Consider the following 18,843-nt stretch of genomic DNA (forward strand, 5'->3'; position numbering starts at 1 on the left):
CATAGACTTAGGAAGGGGATTTGGTTAACTAGTTAAAATTCATGAGTAAACCAGTTTTTTTCTTTAACTTGAAAAATTTCGGGGGGGGGGGGTTGAACCCCTACCTCCCCCCCCCCCGCTCTAGCCCTGATTTAATGCTATTATAAGCATCACCAAGACATTTCAAAACTTATTCATGCATTTTTGAGAATCACTAGCTCTTGGTCAGAGAACTGTAAATAAAGTCATAGAAACTATCTGATCTGTTTATGTCTCCCCAGTGGATAACTCTCAACAGTTATGAAAAGTGAAGATGTAAGTAAGGCACAGAGTGTTGTGGGAGAAGGAGGAAGAAAATAAATAAGAACTATTTCCCACAGGATACGTTGGCAATCATGACAGGAAACCTGTGAGGTTTACATGGGACACACTGTTCCTATGTGAGTCCATGAATAAAAACACTGGAACAAAACGAACAAAATATATATTCCCGGTAACCAAACTGGGATGAAGATTGTGCCATACTAAAATCATGGGATCCAGTAAGAAAGGGAAAATGTAAAATGCCAATTTTCAGAAAGCACATTTATCAGAATATTTATTTTTAGCTGTTTTACATTTTTAATTATTTTAAATTGCTTAATTAGAAGTTATTGCAAGCCACCCAGAGATCTAAGCTCATATATAACTATTTCAATCCATCAATCAAATTTTGTTTGTTGTTTATTCGTTCAATCACTTTCGACTCTTCGTGACCTTTGGCCATGGACACCCCTAGTGTTGGCCATGGACACCCCTAGCTCCTGCAACGTCAAGCCAGTCACTTCAAGGATAACATTCATCCATTTTTTCCCTTGGTCGGCTCCTCTTCCTTTCGGTAAAGGTAAAGGTAGTCCCCTGACATTAAGTCCAGTCATGTCTGACTCTGGGGTGTGGTGCTCATCTCCATTTCTAAGTCGAAGAGCCAGCGTTGTCCGTAGACACCTCCAAGGTCATGTGGCCGGCATGACTGCATGGAGCGCCGTTACCTTCCCGCTGGAGTGGTACCTATTGATCTACTCACATTTGCATGTTTTTGAACTGCTAGGTTGGCAGAAGCTAGGGCTGACAGCGGAAGCTCACGCCACTCCCCGGAATCGAACCTGCGACCTCTTCCTTTACCCTTCCATTTTTCCCAGCATCATCATCTCCAACCTTTCTTGTCTTCTAGTTATGTTGCCAAAGTACTTCATCTTGCTTCTAATATCCTTTCCTCCAGTGAGCAGATGGGCATTATTTCCTGGAGTATAGACTGGTTTGATCTTCTTGCCGTCCATCAAATAGTTTCAAGTAATAAAGCTTCTCCAATAAGTCCAGTCATGTCTGACTCTGGGGTGCCAGTTGAGGCTGAATGGTTGTGGCATGTTTGAATAAGTATGAGCAATATCAGGGTTTTTTTAAAGCCTATTTTTCATTCCCAGCTATGAATTAATGTGTGCTCAATATCTTCCTCAATAAAGAAAATGTAAAATTGAAGCAGGTACTTATGCGACTCCCTGGTGATATAATATTCTTCGCTTGATGCAGATTTGAGTGGAAGCAGTAGGATGCTAGCCTAAAGCAATTCCAAGAAGTTGGGTACAAAAAAAAAGTTGTTTAGATCCAATACTAGAAACTTTTTGGCACAAAGAATAAATAATTGATCTGAAGCTGAATCTCAGAAATGTCTGGACTTGTTTTGGGGATGAAAATATAACCATTCCTTCCAATAAAAACAGATGCTTCCTTCTCTTCGTACAAATTTTAACACTTTGTCAGTTTGATGCAATGTGCATGATTCCTTTTAATCTTGTTAACCAGGAGAAAGGGCCGAGGCAGTGACATCTCCAGTCCATCCCCTGTCCAGATATCAGCCACCATGTCAACGCCTTAAATCAAGAAATTGTTTTCTAAGAGCTACAGAGATAGGAACACCTCAGCAAGCGAGAGTCCAAAAGTGGCAGGCTAAAACCCAGAACCTCAAGCCATGGCTGATACTGGATGAGAGACTCCCCCCTGGGCACACAGAAGACTAGACAACTTGGAAGGCGCTGAACAGACTGCACTCTGGCACCACGAGATGCAGAGCTAACCTCAAAAAATGGAGCCACAAAGTGGACTCCATGACATGTGTGTGTGTGGAGAAGAGCAAGCCACAGACCACCTATTGCAATGCAGTCTGAACCTTGCCAAATGCACAATGGAGGACCTTCTTATAGCAACACCAGAGGTGCTCCAATTGGCCAGCTATTGGTTAAAAGACATTTAGTATAATGCCAAGCTTCTAAACTGTGTTTTTAAATACCTTACAACTGTATCCTTGCTTCACTTGTGATACGATAAATAAAGAAATAACCAGGAGCTATATAAAAATAGAAAGAAAGAAAATACCGTAATCTAAATGCAAGTAAAACTCTAGTTCCATATCTCAGGATTTTCTTTGAATCTATTGACTAGAGATTTCCATTTTTTTAAAAAAAATATCAAAGTTTGAGGTTTATCTTGTATCTTATGGCACAAGATCTTCATATTTTAATCTTTTTCCTATATAAGGCATTAGCATTATTTTAGGCGTCACTTCTCACATACATACCACAATTTCATAGCATATATACAATATCAAGCACCTACATTCTTATTAGGTCAAAAGGCTGATATAATCAGCCTCAAAACCTCTTTATTAACCAGATATAATTAGCCTTCTGTGTTATGTATCAGGTACATCATCTGCTAATTCGTTTTTTGAGAACCAGGCTCTGGAGTGACACATCTGCATGTCATGACAATTAACAAGTCCTTAATTTTAGCGAGAAGAAAATGTTCTGGGTATCAAGTGTAGATTTGACCTTAACAGAAAAAGGAAAGAGAGAATTGTATTTCTAGCAGTTAAGTAATTGGAGAACACAGAGATAAACAAATTCTTTTCTTTGTGTCTAACAATATTAACCTATTTCAATCACAAGTCTGCTCCATCCCATTTCCACATCACAGTGTCAAGTGGAGAGGTTTTCTTTTAACTTCAAGAGTTTTAGTCTTTGAAAAAGTAAATATTTTTGGAGAATTTTTCCTCTAATATATGCTTTTTTGACTGCTCACTGGAGGGAAGGATATTAGAGGCAAAGATGAAGTACTTTGGCCACAAAATGAGAAGACAGGAAAGCTTAGAGAAGACAATGATGCTGGGGAAAATGGAAGGAAAAAGGAAGAGGGGCCGACAAAGGGCAAGATAAATGGATGGTATCCTTGAAGTGACTGGCTTGACTTTGAAGGAGCAGGGGTTGGCCACGGCTGACAGGGAGCCCTGGCGTGAGCTGGTCCATGAGGTCACAAAGATTCGGAAGCAACTGAATGAATAAACAACAATATATTTTTGCATGATATTTTTCTCATCTGTGTATTGATGTCTGTGTAAGGTAAGCACATTTATTTATTTATTTAACACACTTATATCCTGCCCTTCTCAACCCCGAAGGGCTTTCTCACCAATCCTTGTTTCCACAACAAACCAAAGTTTTCAAATCCCATTATTACAAGGACAGAAAGTGAGGTGAAATCTTCTGAACAGGGGCACAGATAGCAAAACTAACATCACAGAAGTGCTAACTTTTCCCTATGCTATTCAAAGCTTTGTGTGTGTGTGTGTGTGTCTGTACGTACGAGGGTTGAATGAAAAGTAATGCCTCCACCGTCGTAACTCCTCAACAGGTGGCAGTACTGGTATGCAGCAGGTCCTGGCTTGTTTAGTAGACTCTTCTCTACAGTTCAATTCTGACGGGAAGCCTTAGCATTGAACGGTTGTGTTGTTAAAGTGCAAAGTATGGAATCCTGCACAGACAGTTGATTAATGCGACTTAAGCAATGTGCAGTCATTGAATTCTTGACAGCAGAAGGTGTCACCCCAAAGGAGATTCATCAGAGAATGCAATATTTTAATAGTGATTGTGTTGATGTGAGTACTGTGCATCGTTGGGCGAGTAACACCTTCTGGTGTCAAGAATTCAATGACTGGACGTTGCTTAAGTCGCATTAACCAACCGTCTGCACAGGGTTCCATACTTCACACTTTAACAACACAACCGTTCAATGGTAAGGCTTCCCGTCAGAATGGAACTGTAGAGGAGAGTCTACTGAACAAGCCAGTACCTGCCGCATACCAGTACTGCTACCTGTTGAGGAGTTATGAAGGTGGAGACATTACTTTTCATTCAACCCTCGTGTGTGTGTGTGTGTGTGTATGTGTATGGAGTTACACTTCAAAAAGTACCTGTTACAACCTACATACAAATTCAGCTTAAGAACAAACCTACAAAACTTATATTGTTTGTAACTTGGGAACTGCCTGTACTTGGGTGAGAAACTGCCAATGAATATCAGGTGCTATAGGCTATATTTCAGAGGAAGGAAGCTGGCACCTGACTAAGCCTATGAAATTCAAGGGGGCCAGTATAATTCAATAGACAAGTTGAAGGTGTATACATACACACACACAAACATCTGCAAAGGTTTAGGTAAGACTGCTTGCTATTATCTTTGATTGCATTCATTGTTTTGGATCAAAATGAATCCCTTTTTTACCTCCATGTGTTTTTTTTAACGTTTCTTGAATATATAAATGATTATGTCTTACTTAAACAGCAGGGGTTTTCTGAATCTGAAATGTTGTTGTGTTTGCAAGCAAATACAGCACAGGCTCAGATGAAAAAGAACAACAAGGGAGTCTTTGAAATGGAAAAACACCCCAGCCCATTAAGTCATATCATCTATTTTTCCTTTTATCATGGCCTGATTCCCTAAAGCGTGCTATAGTGTTTCATCCATAATAGATTTTAAAGTCTCGGAGAATTAGAACTCTTGAAGATGACACAGAACTCCCACAATACATAGACATTATGAAGACTGTGAAACCTAAATAGTCTATGGCACCTTCTACACTGCCATATAATCCAGATGATCAAATCAAATAATCCACATTATCTGTTTGAACTGGATTATATGAGTCTACGCTGCCATATAACCTAATTCAAAGCAGATAATCTGGATTTTATATGGCAATGTAGAAGGGGCCTGTGGGTACATCTATATTATAGAATGAATACCATCTGACAATACCTGAATTGCCATGGATCAGTGCCATGGAATCCTGAAAGTCCCTATGATTCCATAGCATTGAGCCATGGCAGTTAAAGTGGCATCAAAGTTCATGAATTCTAACATGTAGATGCACCCAAGGGTCTGTATGGGAAGGGAATAATAGTTAAACTCAGAGATTACCTACACTGGATCAATAGTTTGCACTGACTATGAAGGTGCTTCTGGCTATCTGCGTGATGCTGAAGGACTTTCAGTTCTTACAATGGGAAAACAGGATTAATCTGGTTTATTCCCTTGCTAAGTAAAGCCATCTTTCAAAACTCTGGGGTAGCCCTGTATTTTTGGGTCTGGTCTAGGTCAGTCCATTGTTCATTGGGCCCTTGGCTCCATCGCAGCTGCAGAGCTCTGCTGCCCCACAACCAAGAAGAAGTAAGGGAATCAGTAATAGCAACAGGGGTATTAAGGTGTTGGGTCAAAGTCAGCCATAGCAGAGCACCTGATGAACCAACCTGGACACAGAATATTATTTGAGAACACATAAATGCTGGACCACTCTAACAACTACCATGTCAGATTACACATAGAAGCCTTTGAAATCCACAAGCACGTGGGCAATTGCAACAGAAAGGAAGAAACCATGAAAATGAACACAATCTGGCTACCAAAATTTTAAAAAACCCTCTAAAATCATAACAGTAAATAGAGAACAGCATTCAAAAACAAGGGAACTCCTTTCAACAAAGGATTCCCCCAGGCAGTAAGAAGCCACACCTTGAAAACAGCTAAGAGATAACAGATAAGAGTTCTTTCTCCCACCCTGGACATTCTGCAGATATATAAACTCCATTTTCCTAGTTTCCAACAGACCTCGCAATAATAATAATAATAATAATCATCATCATCATCATCAGTTATATCCCGCCACCATCTCTCCGGAGGGGACTCAGGATGGCTAACATGAGACCAAACCCAAAAATACAGTACAGCAAAATAAAACAACCTTTGAGGATGCCTGCCAGAGAAGGAGGTGAAATGTCAGGAGAGAATGCTTCTGAAACATGGCTATACAGCTTGAAAAACTTGCAACAACCCTGTGATTCCGGCCATGAACTGATTTAAAACCATAACAAGAACACTCTGCTAGAAGCCCTGCTTTTCATTAGGAGTTGTTCCTGCAGCTGCCACACATGCATTCAAGTCCTTTTGTTTAACAAGGGTGGAAAAGGAGTGTCTCAAGAAGCTAGCTGTATTTCATTGCTGAGGCAAAGAACATCATTCCAATCCCTTTGAAGCTGAATTTCAAGCTCAAAACTCTAACTTGAACCACAGCCATTAATCATTGTATTCCTCTGCTGTTTATGCAAAAAAAAAAAAAGGACAAATGTGGTATTATGTTGGCCTGTTTGCTAAAAATGCAGAATAGACACCCACTCTGACATTTGGAAATAGGATAAACTACAGAACCCAACACAAAGATTTTTTTTCTTGGTGTCTTGATTTTTAGTCCTGTGCCTGGGGTTATTTGGGGCACTGATTCAGAAAATTGCTCTAGATCAGTGGTTCTCAACCTTCCTAATGCTGTGACCCCTTAATACAATTCCTCATGTTGTAGGGACCCCCAACCCTAAAATTATTTTTGTTGCTACTTCATAACTGTTGTTTTGCTACTTTTATGAATTATAATGTAAATATCTGATATACAGGATGCATTTTCATTCACTAGACCAAATTTGGCACAAATACCCGATATGCCCAGATCTGAATGCTGGTGTGGTTGGGGGAGGGGGGTTGATTTTGTCATTTGGGAGTTGTAGTTGCTGGGATTCATAGTTCACCTACAATCAACAAGCATTCTGAACTCCACCAATGATGGAACTGAGCCAAACTTGGCACACAGAATTCCCATGACCAACAGAAAATTCTGGAACTGTTTGGTGAACATTGACCTTGAGTTTTGGAGTTGTAGTTCACCTACATTCAGACAGCACTGTGGACTCAAACAGTGATGGATCTGGACCAAACTTGGCACAAATACTTAATCTGCCCAAATGTGAAGACTGGTGGAGTTTGGAGGGAAAGGACCTTGACATTTGAGAGTTGTAATTGCTGGGATCTATAGTTCACCTACAATCAAAGAGAATTCTAAACCCCACCAACGATAGAATTGAGCCAAACTTCCCCCACAGATGTTCCATGACCAACACAAAATACTATGTTTTCTGATGGTTTTTGGTGACCCCTCTGACACTCACTTGCAGCCCCCCTCCCAGGGGTCCCGACCCCCCATGTTGAGAAACGCTGTCTTAGATAGACCACATCAGCTCAATTTTTGTAGATATGGTTATCCTGGTTTTCTAAGGGTGAGCAAATAGCAGTTGCTAGATGCCATACGTTCTGTGTTTCAAAATCTAGAGCTGACAAGAGAAAACTGGTGCCATTTTTGGAATCTGCAAGTCAAATATACCCAGAAACAGGTCATTGTCGCCCAATGTTATTTCACTGATGACAATAAACAAAAATAGTATCAGTGAGACAGAAAAAAAAATGGAAGGGAAGGGAAACCTTGTTGGTTTTGAGACATTTTTCTGCCCCTTTCTGAACACAAAGCAAGTTACACAATATACATGAAGTCAGCAAATTTATTTTGGTATATGAAAGAGAACATCCCACAAGGTCCTATTTCCCCCTTCCTTAAAAATAAAGACATATTTCCCTTTTATTCAATCCCCACAACGAACTAACATGGAACACTATTCTAATATGTTGCTTCTGGGCTTTTCAAAGGTATTTATTACATGTTGCCTTTCCTCCAGTGAGTTTAAGGTAGCATAAATGGCTGTCCCACTCTCCGATTTATCTCTCCTAAAAGGTAGGGCATGCTGGTAGGCCAATGGCTGCCCAAAGGTCACTGAGGACGAACCTGAGGCTCCCAAATCTCAGCCCATTACCACAATGACATACATGTTTTAATCTCAGCCCGTTACCACAATGACATACATGTCTGCCCTCATATTCACTGAGGTTAGGGGAGTCGGACCACCGAGAAACTGGGAAAACCACCAAAAATGAGCAAATACCTCCATAGGAATTTCTAGTTCTGCCAGTGCAAGTCTACTGACAACTTCAGGCAAAAGCTGACCATAACTCTGCAGTGGAGGACCGAGATAGTATTAGAGAAACTATATTAATCAAATTAGTGAATAATTAAAGCTTTAGTGAATGATCAAGAGTTAAACCCATAAATGTGAAGGTTTCTCTGTTGCTTCCTACCTGGTGAGTACCCACACCTTTGTGCTTCTATCTCCTAAGCCCCCATCTCATGTCACCAGTGGTCTCCTTCACATCATTTGCTGGATACAACAATGGTCGGGTAGGTATCTCTGTCAAACTCCTGAGAAATCTTGGGAGACAAACAGTTCACCGAGTAAAATTCTATTTATTTATTGGGTACAGAGGAGCCCCCAGTGGCACAGTGGGTTAAATCACTGAGCTGCTGAACTTGCTGACCAAAAGGTTGCTGGTTCAAATCTGGGGAGTGGGGTGAGCTCCCACTGTTAGCCCTAGATTCTGCCAACTTAGCAGTTCGAAAACCTGCAAATGTGAGTAGATCAATAGGTACTGCTACGGTGGGAAGGTAATGGTGCTCCATACAGTCATGCAGACCACGTGACCTTGGAGGCATCTACGGACAATGCCGGCTCTTCGGCTTAGAAATGGAGGTGAGCACCAACCCCCAGAGTTGGACACGACTGGTCTTAATGTCAGGGGAAAACCTTTACCTATTAGGTACAGAGAAGGATGCAACTTCTGGAAACGACACTGTGAGGGGCATCTTCTCTAGATGTTGAATTCCCAGTTGGAGCCTCCCTACTATTCTCAGTGTCACAAAAACTCTACTAGGAGCCTTACAACAGACGGGAAAACTTTCTCAGAAACTCATGAACTCTTTTACACTGTTTCCCCACTGTAAACAAGTACAAAATTTGAAAGTGTCTTCAACCCCTGAAGACAGAATATTGCTTTCAAGAGAACTGGAAGGGCTGTGGGGTGTATACATTCATTTCCTTAGTCCCACTATCAATTTCTGGTTAAACAAGTTTTGCAGATTTCTGAAATACCAGAAAATCTTGCATTTTACTAAAGGTAATATTGAAAGACAGAAAAAAATGGTGTACACACCACCTGCAATTCTTTTTCTCTGTTGTCCTGCTTTTAAATCTTTGCAGAGAAACTAGAGAGAGGGAGAGAGTCTGTGTCAGGCTTTCTGGACCCCAGTACATTTTCAACTCAAATATAAGATATGGTTTTTCTGTTTAGACTATGTTTTTTAATCTTTTTTCCCATAATAGACATTAAATTGTCATAGAAATCATATCATCTGCAGGTAATCAGAATACAACATCTCAAACAATTACAGTCAGTGCTCCATATCCACAGATACTGCATCTATGGATTCCACCATCCAAAGCATGAAACTATATCAACTTTATATAAAGGACACCATTTCGCTACACCATTGTATATAATGGAACATCATGGATTTTGGTATCCACGGGGAGTCTGACACCAAACCTGAGCGAATACCATGGGTCTGTTGCATTTCTATATCTTAAAGCTTCGGCTGCTTCTCAGGAAGGGTTGCATTGTCTCTAAATGTGCCCAACAACATGTATGTTCCTCTTTTGTACCATTAGTTTGCAGTAAATGTCAACCTGCATGTTTTATTCCTTGTTTATTTCCCGAAGCACTCATGTTACAAGCAAATCCTCACATCCTGGACAGAGAAGATGATATCAACTTTGTTGCAAATGTTATCTGACCCACATAATCTGGCGGCAGAGTCTATATCTCCATGCAGTCATCTGTTTCAAATATTAATTATATGCTCACTGAATTCATTTTCCTTGTTAGTTTTAGTAAGTATATCTCTTGGGTAAAAGGAAGAAGTGGATTAATATGAAAGAACATGCAATTAAATAAAAACCTGTGGATGCAGTTACCATATTTTTGCTATTCCTATTCATATATAACAGGTATGGGCAAACCCAGAGCCAGGGGCTCAATGCAGCCCCTTGGGCTCTTTACTCAGGCCCTCCTCTCTCTCGCTATCCTACCCTTCCTTCCTTCTCTCTTTCCTTCCTTCCTCCTTCCCTCCCTCCTTTCCTCTTTCTTGTTCTACCCTTACCTTCCACCCTTTCATCTCTCTTTCCTTCCCTCTTTCCTCCCTCCTTCACTTTTCTTCTTTTTTTCTCCTTCCTTCCTTCTCTTTTGTCTTTCTTTCTCTCTTTCCTTCCTCCTTCCCTCCCTCTCTTACTTCCCTCCCTCTTTCTCACTCTCTTCTTCCTTCCACTCTTTTGTCCTTCTTTCCTTCCTCCTTCCCTTCCTTTCTTCCCTCCCTCCCTTCCTTGCTTGCTTGATTCTTTTTTTCCTTCCTTCTTCTTTTCCACCCTTTTGTCCTTCCTTCCCTTTTGTCTTTCCTTCTCCCTTTCCTTCCTTCTCACCTCCCCCCTTCCCTTCCTTTCTTCCCTCCCTCCCTCCCTCCCTTGCTTGCTTGATTCTTTTTTTCCTTCCTTCTTCTTTTCCACCCTTTTGTCCTTCCTTCCCTTTTGTCTTTCCTTCTCCCTTTCCTTCCTTCTCACCTCCCTCCTTCCCTTCCTGACTTCCCTCTTTCTCCTTCCATCCTTGCCTTCCACCCTTTCATCCTTCCCTCTTTCCTCTCTCCTTCCCTCTCTCCCTCTTTCTCCTTCCTTCCATCCATCCTTCCCTTCCTCCCTTTCGTCCTTCCTTCCTTCTTTTCTTCCTCCTTCCCTTCTTTCCTTCCATCACCAGTCAGCCCGTCCTCTTAGCAGGGAGTGCTAGCATGCAGCCCCCAAGTTAGAAAGTTTGCCCATGCCTGATATATAAATACAAACAGCTTCATATAATGCAAATTTATCAGACAGTTAAAACAGTGTAGTTCTGCATGGCATTTGTGATTTGAAACCACTCTGGGTTTTGTTTTTTGTTTTTTAAAAATGGTTTGAACACCAGAAGCTATTAAAAAGATGACCACTTCTCATAATCAGCAAACTTTGTGCAACCTACTTTTCATATATTCTCTGTCCTCTCATGAATGCCTTCACTTCATTGTCAAGTGGAAATGTCCCGTCATCTTTCCTAAAGCGGTAGAAGAGTTTGAGGTCCTTGAACTCCTTGTGCTCATCACAAACTGAAAGGTAAAAAACAAAAACAGGAGGTCAAAAAGACTCAGTACTTAGAGGGAAAGATCAAAGCTTCAAGTAATCACCATTGGGCAGAGCCAGTGTGGTTTGAATGCTGGACGAGGATTCAGAGAAACCAAATTCAAATCCCTACCAGTTCATGAAAAACAGCTTAGTGGCCTTTGGCAAGTTTTGTTCCCTCAGAGGAAGGCAATGGCAATCCAGTCCTAAGTAAGCCTTGCCAAGAAAATCCTTTGATGGGTCACCATAACCTGGGGTCAACTTCAAAGCACATAACATTAATAAACTATCATTATCCTTAAATGGAATGATTAGGCATAGCAGATTTAGCCAACTACATCGGGAGATGATGGGAGTTCCAGTCTGATCAGGTCTTGGGCTAATGAGATTTCCAACTCATTACCTATATGATTTTATAAAAGGCCCCATTATATAGGTCTATATTTTCTAAGGGTACCAGTCATAAATTTGCAAACCTGTCAATAACTACTATTGCTAATAAATAGCATTAGAAAATGCATACCTCGCTAAAGCTAGTAAGTTTAAACAGCTGTCCACAGAAAATCCACCTGAAATTCAGTTATTTATCCATGGTTCTTTTTTCCATAATTCAACAAAAGCCTTGTGAAGAATAGTCTGAGAGATACTGTGATGGTTAATGTCATCCAATTAGTTTGTTGACTAAATGAGACTACAAATCTTGATCTTCTTGGTCCTAGTCCAATTCCCTGATTATTATATCACACAAGTCCCAGAGAATCATATATCATTATTTCTGGCATATCAGCAGCCTGAAAGAGACACATTCTGTCAGACAGACAGTAAAGGACTCCATTCTATTTCAGTTGACAATACTTTCTCGGTCTAGTAGCTTGGAAGCAATTTCGCTGTGCCATAAATGACTAGCAAGTGGGACTGTTTATAACTGGGTCTGCAGAGGATATGGAGGGTCATCTGAATAAAAAAAAACCCTATTGATTATATGCTCCCTCTTCCTATGGTTTGATTAATAGAGTACTGAAGCTGAAACTCATCTTTAATTTTTTTCAGAGCTAAATCTCATCTATCACCAGCCCCTTCTTTTTCTTTCTGTACTGGAAGCATGTTCCTTTTTAAATAATGCATTCCCTAATGTTTTAAAAATAATATAATTACTGGTAGCATCATCAATATAACTATTATTATTATTATTTTACTGACACAAACACAGTATGCCACAGCAAACGAGCTCTATATGCTGGATTTCGTATCACAAAATCACAAGTTGAACACTTCCCAAGCGTCTAGGACTGTGTGATGATGATGATGATGATGATGATGATGATTATTATTATTATTATTGACAGGATAAGGAACATTGACTCATTTGTGGCAAACATGAAAAAGCAACTTAAAAGCAAATTGGAAGCAAAGTGTAACACAATATGTTACTCTGTAATTATGAAAAAATGCAAACCATTTCAAATTATTTTTTAAGATAAGTTACTTTTTGAAAAAAAGTGACATTCTAAACCTTTCTTCCTGCTCCCTTGTGATTTTTGGTACTCTTCTCTGCCTTCTAGGTAGTCCGTTCTGCACACAACTCAAGCTTTTTAGATATATGGCAGGATTTTCTTGATCCTCTGATTAAAGCTACTTTCTCTCTCTTTGCATCTCCCCCCAGTTTAATTTATTTCCTTACTGTTGAGTCAATCAGAACATTGGGCTTTTTCCTAGTAATCCCTTTTTGCTTTTTTAAATCTCATCTAACTAATGTTCTGTTTAGTATTGGGATAAATTGGATGAGCCTCTGGGTAGAGATCTGTGTAGTCTACTTATGTGCGGTATCTACTGCAGCTCAGATGTTCTAAAAATAAAAAAATGAGCACAATAATGTTGGTCTTTGTAGTGCTGGCCATAATGACAATGACAACAACATACTACTAATACTAATACTAATAGTACTATTAATAATATATTCAGCCCTCCACATTTGCTGGACATCTGTGAAAACGGAAAAATCAAATCTGCAAAAAATTAAATCCACAAAAATTAAACTTGGGTTGACAGTGGGACCTGAAATTCCGCCAGTTTCAGACATGTCTGGTAAGGAGTGAGACATGATCTTCTCAGATTGGAATTACACTGCCATATAGTCCACTTTCAGAATGCCAAAGAACTGATTTGAATTAGAATTTTATTTGTTTATTTACAATATTTATATTCCGCCCTTCTCACCCCGCAGGGGACTCGGGGCGGATCACAATGCACATATACATGGCAAAAATTCAATGTCATATACACACAACATATATAGACAGACACACGCAGGCTATTTAAGTTCATCTTCATGAGGGTATGTTTGAATTCCAGCCACTGGGGGAGCTGTTGCTTCACTGTCCACTTGTGACACCAATGGAGTACTTCCTCATACTTTTGCATGCTGCTGGAGATTTTTATGGCATTGCAAATTAATTAAATTAGCCTCCCTGCATAAGTGGTACCTAAATTTTGTATTTGACAGATTGAACTGTCTTTCGGGCTGCAAAGGTTGACAGCAAGCTAGACTAATGGTTGGGAGCTTACTCCAACCCAGGCTGGCTTCGAATCTACACTGCCATATAATCCAGTTCAATGCAGTTAATCTGCATTATGAAACTGGATTATATGGCAGTGCAGATGGGGTTAAAAGATAGTCTAACCTGTTGTCCTTCTGTTAGCAAACAATGAGTTTTTAAAAAAAATCACAGTAGGCATTTGAGAAGCGAGAGATTGTAAAGAAATAAACTTAAGTAGGGTGCGGTGCTGTTTTTGTTTGCACTGTTTTAAAACAGCTCTCTCTTATTTTTAATCATATGTTTTACACTGTTTTCTATATTACTGACAGCATAACTATGTTTTTAAAACATAAACCTAAACTATGATTTCATAACAGTAGTCTGAACTGCTTTTTTCAGCACCCATATAACTTGATCATTATATAACACAAGTAAAGTGCTTTGAACGTTCAAAAACACTGTACAAAGGTCACATACTGCAGCAATTATGACAATCCAGATTGACCTTACTTTGGTTGTTGGCCTAAATCCAACATCAAGCTAAACGGTCATCCAGCAGCATGATGAAAGGTTTTCCCCTCCTCCCATTGCAAGTCTTCATACTACATCCAAATCTGCTCTTAGAGGTTCCCCATAATTCTGGAGCAGGTTTTGAAGATACATTTGAAGGCTGTTGTAGTAGGGACAAACTTATTTCATAAACAGATCTCCACAGGATCCTGGCTTTTGATGTTTGGCACTAGACATACAAGGTATGACATCTCATCAAAGTATCTCCAAGCTTGACTAAAGTGTGTGTCTACCCTAACATTATAGTAATTTGAGATCCCTTTAGCCTTCATAGCCTGACCCTTGGTGAAGTACTTGGAAAGAGAGCTCTAGGTCACTCTCCTAGAGCTCCCTAACAAGAAATTATGAACTTCAAGTTTCTCTAAGAGCTATGTCTGTTAAAATGGTATTGGTTTTCTATAACTTTTATTGTGTGTCTTCAAGTAATCTCCAGCTTACCGAGATCCTATGTTGACCTTATCACATAGCTTTTGGGGGCTGAGACTATGTGATTTGCACAGAGTCATGCAGTTGGTTTTCATGGCCAAGCAGGGAATCGAACCCTGGTCTCCAGAGTCATGTTCCAGCACTCACCAGGCTAACTCACCACTATAACTGTAGCGTACATCATAGAACTGGAAGGGCTCTTAAGCCATCAAGTCCAAACCATTTATTCATATGTTCTCACTATGAGCCTGAATATGCTGGTACTTCTTCACTCACCATGATGGATGATACTGCGATCCAGCAATTTCTGTACAAGTTTAATTGCCATCTCTCTGTCAGAAGCCTCCTTGTGATCAATTAGCCAGTCAATCAGTTCTTTGGCAACAAAGCAGTTTGGGTAGGTCTTCAAGTGATGCCTCCGATCTTTGATGATCTTTTCTTCATGCAGTCTAAGCCTATAAGCCAAAGGACATCACAATGTGTTTAGTTTACAAGCTGAAAAGGAACCCCTTTTTCCTGTGAAGTGCCAGTTTTGTAAGTGTTCCCTTAAGAGTTATTATTTTGTTGTTTATTCATTCAGTTGCTTCCGACTCTTCATGACCTCATGGACCAGCCCACACCAGAGCTCCCTGTCAGCCATCACTACCCCCAGCTCCTTCAAGGTCAATCCAGTCACTTCAAGGATACCATCCATCTATCTTGCCCTTGGTTGCCCCCTCTTCCTTTTCCCTTCCATTTCCCCCAGCATAATTAATAAAGGTTTATTATTACTAGTATTAAATTCTTCCTCCTCCTTAGCTATGGTGGGAAACAAGAGATCATGCATCTCCCCTCCCCTCCCAAAAAAAAACAAAAACCTCTGATAAAGTGGACTGTAATCAATAAAAACTTCTGCCAGCATTTTTTCTCCCAGGCCCCATCTACACTGCCATATATTACCGTTCGAAACGGCATTTTAAGGCCAACGTAGACTTACATAACACAATTCAACTGTATTATATGAGTCTACACTGACCATTTCTGAAAATGGATATACAACTCTTATCACTTTCCTTTGTATACTCAAATAATCACCAGTGTGTTCTGATACATGTCAGGCATGCATACACTTGTCTAAGTGTATAAAGGCATGTGATTCTAAATGGCACCCTGCTTATTTAACATTGTATGCACTTTAGCCCTTCCCTTTCCATCTGTTACCACACCCCAGATAGGACAAAGCATATATTTGACTACATATCCACTTTCTCTCACAATCTTGCTGAGAAACTACCATTTCCTACAGTCCATTTTGCCATTATTGGAGAGAGATAAGATTTTATTTTTTTTCTCATATTATTTTTCTTATAACACAACGATCAACCACTTTCTCATTTTCATGGCTCATTTCATGGCCTTTGCCACAATATTGCTTTGCGTATTGGCTCACAATTGCCTCCTTTATTTACACCACACTCCTATTGTAGTCACACACGACTTAGAGCAGGTACAACAATAGCTAAAAACAATCATAAAATTCCAAATGAAAGTCCTAAGCTGCAATCCTGGTGACATTTACTGTGGAGTAAGTTTCACTGGATTCAAAAGGATAGCATGGTTGAAAACAAGAGTCAGTTTAGAACTGATTTTTTAAACTGATAAGCTGTATGCCTTATTGTGGGTCTCATATATCACAACAACTGCCATACCAACAAAAATATTTATAGGGACAGAGAAAGGGCAGCCTTATTCCATGTGTTAGAGTTGTGCCTGTGACATAACAGTTAAAGGTAAAGGTTTCTCCTTGACATTAAGTCTACTCGTGTCCGACTCTGGGGGCTGGTGCTCATCTCCATTTCTAAGCTGAATAGCCGGCATTGTCCGTAGACGCCTCCAAGTTCATGACTACATGGAGTGCCAATACCTTCCTGCTGGAGCGGTTCCTATTTATCTACTCACATTTGCAAGCTGGGGCTAACAGTGGGAGCTCACCCTGTTCCCTGGATTTAAACCGCCAACCTTTCGGTCAGCAAGTTCAGCAGCTTAGTGGTTCAACCCATTGCATCAACGGTATATTTACCTTAATGTTTCCATTCTAAATGTATCTTCCATGGACCATTCTCCTCTATTTTAATAGTATTTTAATTTTCACTTATATATATCAAAGGTTATGATGACTTTCTGAATCCCAGAGTACGGTTCTGTTGCAATTTATATGGGAAAGTGCTTTTCCTGCATGTAGCCACAACATTTGATGCAATTGAGAAAGTGGAAAGCTGATGCCAAATAAAACTTGTTAGACTCAATGTGCCAGGAAAAACTTTCATTCTTTTTGCAATCTAAAATAAATGTAGCTTTAATAAACTGTTTTAAGTGAACTTTTTGAGCTTTCCCCTTTTAATCAAATGGAATCCCAAGAGGAGGCACCCATGGGATCGGTAATAACTTGGTAAGCGGACATTTATCTCAGTTCCAAGAATTCAATGGATCAGACTAAACACTAGATTTAGTCCAGAGAGGCTTTCCAGTGCGAAGGCTCCAAGTTTTGCTGACAGGATAAATGGTGTGAAAACAAAGAGGGGAAACTAAATAATGAGTACAGCCTTTTCTGAAAGCTTTGGAAAAGTCAATGAAATATATTATCATCATGCTCATTTTGTTGTTTGTTTTATGCTTCAAATCTGAAGGAAATGCTCAGTTAGAGGACTGCAGCAAATCTTGCAGAGCTACAGTACTAGAATTGCTTGAGAAAAGCAAATCACTCAGTCTAGATCATTTCTTGAGCGATGTAAATAAGTCCCATAAACACAAAGGCAGTTTCAGTCCTGGCAGAGGCTGGAATTGGTTCTTGGCCTTTTAGCAAATAAACAACATGAAGAGAGGCAGAAGCATTCCTGTAGTGCCATATGCTAAGACGCATAAACACACCCCAGTGTGTCTATTAAATACATTTGCACACTGGCAGCAGCCAGGAATAATTCTCACATGTAAGTGTTAACAAGCTTTGCATTACCACATAATTTGTGATGCTCCGCTGCCAAAGAACTACACCCAGAGTCACATGCAAGGGGAGGGGGGGGGGGTGGATACATAAAGCAATCTATATAAATAAAAATGTAATGTTCATTTGTGGGATTAAAAGAACTCAAAAACCACTAGACAAATGGACACAAAATTTGAACACAAGACACCTAACAGTCCAATGTATGACCTTCACTCAATAAAATGAATTTTGTCATTTGAGAGTTGTAGTTACTGGGATTTATAGTTCACTTACAATCAAATTGCATTCTGAACTCCACCAATGATGAAATTGGGCCAAACTTAGCACAAAGGACTGACTCCCATGACCAACAGAAAACACCAGAAGGGTTTGGTTGGCATTGACCTTGAGTTTGGGAGTTGTAGTTCACCTACATCTAGAGAGCACTGTGGACTCAAACAAGGATGGATCTGGACAAAACGTGGTACAAATACTCCATATGCCAAATGTGAATTCAGATGGAGTATTTGTGCCACGTTTTGTCCAGATCCATCATTGTTTGAGTCCACAGTGCTCTCTAGATGTAGGTGAACTACAACTTCCAAACTCAAGGACAATGCCAACCAAATCCTTCTGGTGTTTTCTGTTGGTCATGGGAGTCCTTTGTGCTAAGTTTGGCCCAATTTCATCATTGGTGGAGTTCAGAATGCAATTTGATTGTAAGTGAACCATAAATCCCAGTAACTACAACTCTCAAATGACAAAATTCATTTTTTTTTTAGTGAAGGACATACATTGGACTTCTTGTGTCCAAATTTGGTGTCAATTCGTCCAGTGGTTTTTGGGGGAAAGTTTGGGGGAAATAGACCCTGACATTTGGGAGTTGTAGTTACTGGGATTTATAGTTCACCTACAATCAAAGAGCATTCTGAACCCCACCAATGACAGAATTGGGGCAACTTCCCACACAGAACCTTGATGACCCAACAGAAAATACTTAAGGCCAGCCAGTCCAACTCCCTTCATGAGGGCAAGAAAA

At 40.0% G+C, this 18,843-nt stretch overlaps 1 protein-coding gene across 1 annotated transcript in view; it reads right to left on the reverse strand.

Annotated features, from left to right (window-relative positions):
* Positions 1-18,843, reverse strand: part of DEPTOR (DEP domain containing MTOR interacting protein) — an 83,050-nt gene that overhangs the window by 46,605 nt on the left and 17,602 nt on the right. The window contains exons 3-4 of the mRNA XM_060775828.2: positions 15,119-15,297; positions 11,173-11,296 (exon numbers count right to left, since the gene is read on the reverse strand). Of these exons, the coding sequence (XP_060631811.1) occupies positions 11,173-11,296; positions 15,119-15,297 (303 nt within the window). The remainder of the gene's footprint in view (positions 1-11,172; positions 11,297-15,118; positions 15,298-18,843) is intronic.

Source organism: Anolis sagrei, chromosome 4 (genome assembly GCF_037176765.1).
Source record: "Anolis sagrei isolate rAnoSag1 chromosome 4, rAnoSag1.mat, whole genome shotgun sequence".
Classification (NCBI taxonomy): Eukaryota; Metazoa; Chordata; class Lepidosauria; order Squamata; family Dactyloidae; genus Anolis; species Anolis sagrei.